The sequence below is a fragment of the Anopheles gambiae genome, chromosome X (genome assembly GCF_943734735.2).
Source record: "Anopheles gambiae chromosome X, idAnoGambNW_F1_1, whole genome shotgun sequence".
NCBI lineage: Eukaryota > Metazoa > Arthropoda > Insecta > Diptera > Culicidae > Anopheles > Anopheles gambiae.
In genome coordinates, this window is record NC_064600.1 from 26,875,407 (window position 1) to 26,884,264 (window position 8,858).

The 8,858-nt window shown below is 53.7% G+C and overlaps 1 protein-coding gene across 1 annotated transcript; it reads right to left on the minus strand.

The window, feature by feature from the left end:
- Window positions 1-2,224: 2,224 nt before the first annotated feature.
- On the minus strand, window positions 2,225-4,183 carry LOC133391845 (trichohyalin-like). Its single transcript, XM_061648310.1, has one exon. It carries the CDS (start codon window positions 3,956-3,958, stop codon window positions 2,228-2,230), a length of 1,731 nt encoding a protein of 576 aa, XP_061504294.1. The 5' UTR covers window positions 3,959-4,183; the 3' UTR covers window positions 2,225-2,227.
- Window positions 4,184-8,858: the final 4,675 nt, after the last annotated feature.

Consider the following 8,858-nt stretch of genomic DNA (forward strand, 5'->3'; position numbering starts at 1 on the left):
AACTTGTCCTGGAGGGTCACACCGAGATAGCGGATCGAGCGGGACGAGGTGACGTCCACGTCGCCTACTCGGACGATAATCCGCGTTGGGGCTTTGGTGCTGGAGATCACGACCATCTCCGTTTTCGCCGGCGCCAGCTCGAGGTGGTGCCGAGCCATCCACTCCATCACTGAAGTAATCGCCTCTTCCGCAGCAGCTTTCACGTTGTCTGGGGTTGTGCCTGGGACCAGCAGCACCAGGTCGTCGGCATACCCCAGGATCTCCGCATCGGGTGGCAGGGCGATGTCTAACACACCGTCATACATCGTGTTCCACAGAGTGGGGCCTAGAATAGACCCCTGTGGAACCCCTGCCGTGACGGACCGCACTACCGGGCCATCAGAGGTTTCATACACCAGCTCCCGGCCCTGGAAGTAGCTGTGTATGATACGTTGGAGGCCGGCCGGAACTCTTTTCGACTGCAGCGCAGCGGCGATGGCCTGCCAACTGGCCGTGTTAAACGCGTTCCTTACGTCTAGCGCTGCTACTGGGAGGAACCGTTTGTCGCGTCGGTTCGTGCGACCAAACGACATCGCACGCTGGCCGGCCTCAACAGCCCTCCGAATAGCACCGATGGTCGAGCGCCCTCTGCGGAAACCATACTGCCGGTTCGACAGTCGCGGTGAATCTGGATCTTCCAGGAACTCGTGCAGCCTGTTCAGGATCAAGCGCTCAAGCACCTTGCCCAGTGCATCCAACATACACAGGGGCCGGTACGAGCTGCTCACTCCGGGGGGTTTTCCTGGCTTCGGGATGAGTACAAGGCGCTGCCTCTTCCACGCTGCAGGAAACGTGCCGTTAACGAGGCAGTCCTGGTACAACGCTGTGAAAACCCCCGTGTGCTCGAAGATGGGTGCTTTCACCGCCGCATTCGGGATACCGTCGAGTCCCGGGGCCTTTTTATTGGCCATGCGGCGTGCGATGAGTTTGAGCTCATCGTCCGAAATATCTGCTACTGCTCCTGGCCACTCCTCTCCCTCGACGATAGCCGCTTCTGGCCAGACGAGGGGCGGGTGCTGGGGGAAGAGATCGGACACAATGTGTTCGAGCCTGTCCCGCTCCGTCTCGGGTGGCGTCCGTCCACCACGGAGGTGGGACAGAACGACGAGATATCCGGCTCCGAACACATTCTCTTCGGCGATGTCGATCAGCTCCTGGAACGAGTTCCGCTTGCTGGCCTTAATCGCCTTCCCCAGCTCCGCCCTCGCTGTACGATGTTCCGCTGCGGCAATGCTCCGCTCTTGAAGATCGCTGGTCTGCTGCATTCGATCACGGGCGCGTTCGCAGTTCTCTCGCAGCAGCCTGAGCAGCGGCGTCCACCAGAACAGGTCACGATGGGGGTCACTGTGCGACGTTGAAACCCGCTGCATCGTCTTGTCACACGCGGCGAGCATGATCTCGACCATGCGTTCATGACTCACCGCCCGTTCTGAGAACCGCTCGTCCAGCAGCGTCGACAGGAAGGCTCGCTGCGAGAACTGCGTCGCCTTATACCGCCAACCCGCGTGTCGAATGCGCCCCTGCTGTCTCCTCGATGGTGGTGAAGGCTCGTTTGCGACGGGAACTGTGGTGCCAACTGTGTACGTGATGTACCGGTGGTCGGAATACGAGTACTCACCGCACACGTTCCACGTTCCCGGCTGCGCGATGGTTGGTGTCGCAAACGCCACGTCGACTATTCTCGCTGTTGCCGCTCCGTTGCCGTCGAAGGTGCTCGTCGTGCCCTGATTTAGCACAACCAGGTCTAGCTGCTGGATGGCACTGAGCAGCCCCTTCTCGCTGTTACGCTCGCTTCCCCATTCCACATGCCAGGCGTTGAAGTCGCCGGCAATGACGACTTGTGAATGGGAAATCGTTTCGAGCTGTACTGCTTCAATGAAGCGCTCGAACTCGTCGGTGGGCTGACGAGGTGGAGCGTAACAGCTGAGGAAAGTGGTGCCACCAATCTCGGCAGCGACGAGTCCCGGTGTGTTGCTGCACCAGATCCTCTGGAGAGGAAGAGACCCAGTTGCGACGATGGCAACCTTCTTCGAACAGTCGAAGGCCCATCGACCGTTGTTGGCAGGCGGTCGATACAGCTCCGACAGCAGCAGCACGTCCACTTTCTTCTCTCGGGCAGTTTGGAGGGCGATGTCCTGGGTCCTCTCTCCTCTGCCCAAGTTCACCTGCATTACTCGCAGTTGTGGGATCATTGCACGGCCGACCGGGCGCAGTCGGGGTGTCCAATTGTGTGTGGACCACCGCACTTGAGGCACTTTGGCTGAGAAGTGCATACCTTTGCCATGTGCCCCACGACGCTGCAGCGTATGCACATGTTCTGCCGGTAGTCGGGTGAGCGGCAGTCATGGGCCCAATGACCCAGCTCGAGGCAGCGATAGCAGCGCACACGCTCTCGAGGGGTCGGTGGCGTGGCTCTGATTTTGCTGACGCAAAAGCCCAGCTTAATCTTAGTGCCGTCGAGTTCCTTCGCAAACTTCACCGGCAGTCGCACATACGCACGTTGGGTGCCGTCGGCCATCTTATTCATCGTTGTGGACACAATTCCCGCTCCCAACTCGAACTTGCTGTCAAGCAGCGAAGTGAGTTCGTCTTCTCGGGCTAGCGGGTCGACGTCATGAATGACCACTGACGCCATTTCTGTGACATGCTGACACACTCCAGCACTGCCCACGATGGCACGAACCTGCTGCAGCATGTACTGCGCATTCGCCTTGCGGCTGAGCGTGAGACGCAGCAACGCCTTACTGGTGCGGCGGCCCAGGACGACGTGGTCCTTAAGCGGCTTGTACCGCTCGTCAGTCCTGACTGCCGTTTGCACAAGCAGCAGAAGGCTCTCCCAATCCTGACCTTCGTTGGGTGATACCTCGATAAGCTCGGGCTTGGCCGGCTTTCGCTGCTGTGATCGCTGCTGCTGTTGACGCTGTTGCTGCGGTCGCTGTTGCTGCGAACGCTGTTGTTGCTGCTGCTGCTGCTGCTGCAGGTGCTGCTGCTGCTGTGGGTGCTGCTGCTGCTGTCGCTGCTGCCGGAGCTGTGGTGGAACATAGCGCTCACCTTGCTGCTGCTGCGGTTGCTGCTGCTGCTGCTGCTGCTGCGGTTCACGTTGCCGCTGGGACGGGCGGCCTCTTACCACCGTTGTCCAAAGCTGCTGCTGCGGCTGCTGCTGCTGTTGTTGCTGCGGCTGCTGCTGTTGCTGCTGTTGCTGCTGCAATCGTGGAGGAAGCTGCTGCTGCCTCTGTTCGTGTCGAGGCAAACTTTGCTGCTGCTGCTGCTGCTGCTGCTGCTGCTGCTGCTGCTGCTGCTGCTGCTGCTGCTGCGGCTGCTGCTGCTGCTGCTGCTGCTGCTGTTGCTGCTGCTGCTGCTGCCGTTCACGCTCTCGTCGCCTCAGCCGCTGCTGGCGCTTCCGGGCAGTCTCCCGGTTACCGCCTTGCCCCGACGACTGCTGGAGGCTTGCGTTCGCTGCAGTCTGCAGCTCAAGCACCGAACGAGAGCCCGTGAGCAGCAGCTCGTTCTCGCAACGAAGTGCCGCGTTTTCCTCGCGGCAAAGTCGCAGCTCCTCCAGCGCCGTCGTTAGCTGGGCGCCGATGCTTTGAAGCTGTGCCATCAGCAGGGCACAACTTCCCGCGTCGATGGGCCCAGCAGCTACCACGTTGCCCGGGACAGGGGATCCCGTTGGTGTTGGCTGTGCTGCTGCTGGTGGCTCCAAGTCCATGGCCGCCTCCGCTGCCTCACACTCCGACGCGGGTTCCGGCATCGCGATGATGGTGCTATTCAGCTCGTCGTCGTCGCTTGAATAGCACACATCCATCATCGGTGTGGCCGGGCGCTCGATGGGTTGTGGCTGCATCACAACCACCGACACTTTCCTGGGCCGCAGCTGGTACGGCGCACTCACTTGCTGGGGTTGAACCTCGTCACTCATCCCCTGCCTTGTTATTGCTCACAACTGCTTTTCCAGGTTAATCTCGGGGTCGAAATAACCCTGGGGGTCGAAATGACCCCGGGGGTCGGATGACCCAGGGGGGTCGAGTGACCCAGGGGAATCGGGATGACCTTAGAAATGCTGCGCCACCAAGCTGACGCTATGCCGCTCGCTCGCTGCTGTAAGATCCTGCGTCCACGCCAGTTTTCCCACTAAGGTCCTAATTGCAACCCCCTTGGTGGGCGGGGGGGGGGGGCGGTGTTGTGTGGGAAACGATACGAGGAGGTGCGTGACTCACGTGGGGAATGGGTCCGCACCAGTCCCGAATTTTCCCGGCACGTTTACCGTCCGAACGGCACTACCCACTTTTTGGACCCTAGTTTTGCTTTTTTGGGAATTTTTTCCGGGAGGGGGGGAGGGTGGGAGAGGGGAAAATAATTTTCCCGTGCTCGCGGGGTCGAACTCTATCACCCTGCAAAATATGGGAATTTTCGGGCGACCTCGACTTTAATCGACCCTTATCGGGCGCCCTACTTTATTTCGATCCCTGGGGGATGGCACGCGAGAAGGGGAGGGGAGGGAAAATAATTTTCCCGTGTTCGTCGATTAACCCTCTACCATCACTGACACTTTCACGAATATTTGACCACTTCGCCCGTGCGACCAACCGTCACTTGGTCGAGTAATTCAAATTTTGTTACAGGGGTAGCGCCTGTCACAAAATTTTTGTTACAGGGGTGTCACCTGTCAAACCCACTTTGTTCTACACTTTATTTCACTTTTTTTCCACGTTTTCCAACCGATTTTCGTTCTGTTTTTCCACTATTAACTTTAAACGTCACTGCGCGCACCTTCCAAAACACATCCGGCACAGATCCAAGCGTTTTTCACTCCGATATAAACGTTCAAAGTTCCCCATACAAATTGTATGGGGATATAAACACCCACTTTAATGCACTTAAAACTTTACAAAACGTCTTGAAAACACTTTTAATCGCTTTAGAAGCGTCAAATTATCCAAAATCGAGTGTTTCTGGCGCCTGAAACACAAATTTTTGCGCACTTTTTTAACACCCGGAAATCTGGTGCTACCGGGGGGGGGGGGGGGGGGGGCAAATGTACAAACAACAACACGATTTTTCAAATTTGCAAAAATTCACCGAAATTCGATTGGATAACACTATTTTTGAGTAAATTGGGTGCTCTGATCACGATTATGACACTTTCGGAGCGTTCCGCGGTCGTTTTACGCAATTTTTTGCACAACTTTGTCGGAGCGTGTTTACACGTGTGCTTACTGGTCGGCTACACAGGGATTACTCACAGGGATAACTGGCTTGTGGCCGCCAAGCGTTCATAGCGACGTGGCTTTTTGATCCTTCGGAGTCGGCTCTTCCTATCATTGTGAAGCAAAATTCACCAAGCGTAGGATTGTTCACCCTTTCAAGGGAACGTGAGCTGGGTTTAGACCGAAGTGAGACAGGTTAGTTTTACCCTACTGGTGTGTGCTTATAGTCGCTATCTTAACGGAATTCCTGTGCAGTACGAGAGGAACCACAGGTACGGACCACTGGCTCAATACTAGTCCGACCGGACTTTGGTATGACGCTACGTCCGCTGGATTATGCCTGAACGCCTCTAAGGTCGTAGCCAATCCGAGCTGATAGCGCTTCTCAAACCCATTAGGTGTTCGGAAGCTAGCGGGCCTAACAACCCTCTGAGATCCGTTGGAGTCTGCGTCTGCAGCCCGGCGTCTCATCCCGCTATACCTAGGCCGCAACGAGTGGAGTTCGCTGCACGTGTTAGTACCGTAACTGGGAACGCCGTTGGCTTGAGCTCTGCCCAACGTGGATATACCTAGTTTCGACACCTATCAACCGCCCGCAAACGACGGGACTTCAGGCTGGGAGCTGCGAGTTGTAGAGATGCGTTCGCATCGATCCTCTCAGGCGACCCATGCTTGGTGGTTTGTCCGTGTGCCCCTTCCTCGATGTGCGCAAGCTCGTCTTGGTCTGGGGACCACGTCGACACAGGGGATACTTTTGTGAGAGCAAGAGTGTACTTAGTTGAGTGTAGCAAGGGATCGCGTGCCCCTTCCTCGATGGCGCAACGAACCATCTTGGTCTGGGGACCGTGGTGCCGTGCTCTGGTGAAGCTTGGTGCGTGCTCTTTCCTTGTCAGACGAGTGACTTGACTTGGTCTGGAGACCGTTCCTTTACACTAGTGGACAAGAGCTGGCTACTTCCGTGTCAGACGAGTGACTTGACACGATATGGAGCGGAACACGTAACACTAGTGAGCTTGTCGGCGTGCCTCGTTCTCGACTTGATTGTCTTGATTTTAGGACCGTTTTGACCACACCAGTGAGTCATATAAGTACACTCGTAGTAAGCTTTTGTTCACCTTGTCCGGTTTGTGTTGTGCTCGACCTTCTTCACAGATAATGGACTTGGTGAATACTGGTGAAACTTGGTGCGGGCTCCTTCCTTGTCAGACGAGTGACTTGACTTGGTCTGGAGACTGTTCATTTTCATTAGTGGACATGTGTTGTGCTTCTTTCTTGTCACACGTGTGACTTGACAAAGGATGGAGAAGGACACTTAACACTAATGAGCTTGTCGGCGTTCCTCCTCCTTGACTTGAATGTCTTGATGCGAGGAACGTGCCGACCAAACCAGTAAGCTTACACACATGCTCGTGACAAGTTGTATAAGTTGATCCGTTTGGGCCGGTTGCCTTGCACATGATGATGTCGTTGACCATGTTCGGTTAACACGTCGTGTGTCGAGGTGGTCGGCCTTGGTAGTAGGATGTCTTGTGCATGTGACGTGTTGACCTGGTTTGGTCGATGTGTCGTCGTGTACGAGATGACCTACTTACCCGTCAGTTGTCCAAGTTGTATCATGTGTTGACTTAGTTGACGTGTCATGTGCATGGATGATTGGCGTACGGGTCATGTATGGTGCACTTGCTTCAGTTGAAGGGATATACTAGTACAGTTATATTAATTGTTTATTTCACGATCTGGTCTTTTGGCTGGATCGCGAAAAAAACGCTAAGTCCCAAATCTTGAACTCGAGAGGAAAGCGCTGATGACAACCTTTTGGACTGGAGCTCCCTAGAATTCGGCTTTTTCCTTCTCTAAATGGATGCACTGTTGTATGAATTGTTTATTCACGATCTGGTCGTTGGATTGGATCGTGAAAAAAAAAACGCTAAGTCGCAGATCCTGAACTCGACAGGAAAGCGCTGATGGCAAACATTTTGAGTGGAAGTCCCTAGAAAACGGCTTATTCCTTATTGGCATTATGTGGCACGTTTATTGTGGCTAGAACATTAATTATCCCCCAAATGGCACCAACGCTTGGCGAAAGTCTCGAAACACTCCTATCCCGACGCACCAGCAACCGCAACACGATGCAAAATAAATTGCACGAGCTGCTGATACTTGTACCATGCACGGTACACGGTACCAAAATATACCCCTGAAAGTGTGCAATTTGGTGCTATCCTAGGAAATTTGTTTGGGCAAGCCTAGCTACGCGTGTCGCACGTTGCATGGTCGTCGATCAGAGGTATGCAAAAGCACCTATCTAGGGGAATTACTTTACGTTCTAGTAGCAAGTTCGATTTTCCGGTCCAGCACGGCAGTAATCCTGCATGCATACACTCCATGTACCAAAAATGTATCAACCTAGGCGTTGCTCAGTAGCTTTTGGCGGCACATGTAAAAAGTATTCGAGTTCAGATTCTTGGAACTTTGCGTATTGTTCAAAACTAATAACGAAAACTAAATTATAAATGGGTAAAAGGCTAGGCGTTTCTCAGTAGCTTTTTTGCGCCACATGGAGGAAGTAGTCGAGTTCAAATTTCTGGGACGTAGCGTAGTTTTCAATCATAATAAACCGAATCAAACATAAAAATCATGAAACTTACACCATGTCCCTAGGTTGTGCACAAAACGTAACGATAAAGTGCCGGCCAGGTTAGAGGTGCACCAAAATTGTGTACCGATTAGGGAAAGTACTCTATGTTCCTATGACTTGGATGAAAAGTGTTGATTAACTGCTGGTTAGGATAGACAGTTGCTTATCGTACACATCGCAAACGAACACCCCTTAGTGAGCAGTAGCAGAAGTCGATGGAACAAAGCGAATGCATTACAAACGGGAGGGCAAGCGTCCTTCCCAGGTTTCCCTAGTAAACCTTGTATGGTAAACATACCCAAGCGTGTCCGTAAAAACGCAACGATAGTCACGAACGAGCACATACCTAGGGAAAGTACTCTACGTACTAGGACTTCTGTCCAAGAATGGTGTCCGCGACGGTCGGGCACTGTGACGCAATTACCAAATCCTAGAATCGTACAAGCAGTGTGTACAAACATAAACATTAACGCGTTCGCTCGGGCTGCACCGTCCGTGTTGAACACAAATGTGGGTGATTATATGAGTGGATGGACAAAAACATGCGTGGCGAAGACAGTTTTCTGCACGATGTGCACATAGCTCATTTGGTCGTCCCGGGCGAAAGGAAAACCACAAAAATATCGAGTATCTTTCTAGGTTTCTGTTATAAAAGGGCAGGCCAAAAGGTGACCGGTTGAGATAAGCATTTTAAGCATACAAGCACTTTATTGCAACTTTTGATACAAAAACTAGGTACGTACACGTAGATTGTATCAACATGGACATCCATGATCGCGTACGCCCGGGCTGCGCCCTCCATGTTGTACTTTCCCTGATTGGTACACAATTTTGGTGCAAGTGTACCAACATGGACATCTATGAACGCGTACGCTCGAGATGCACCCTTCGTCTTGTACTTTCCCTGATCGGTACACAGTTTTGGTGCACGGCTATCCCGACCGGCAACTTGTACCAACATCGACATCCATGAA

Bases quoted from the DNA above. Each gene is read 5' to 3' on its own strand.
- LOC133391845 (XM_061648310.1), bottom strand. From the start codon at position 3,958: ATGAGTGACGAGGTTCAACCCCAGCAAGTGAGTGCGCCGTACCAGCTG.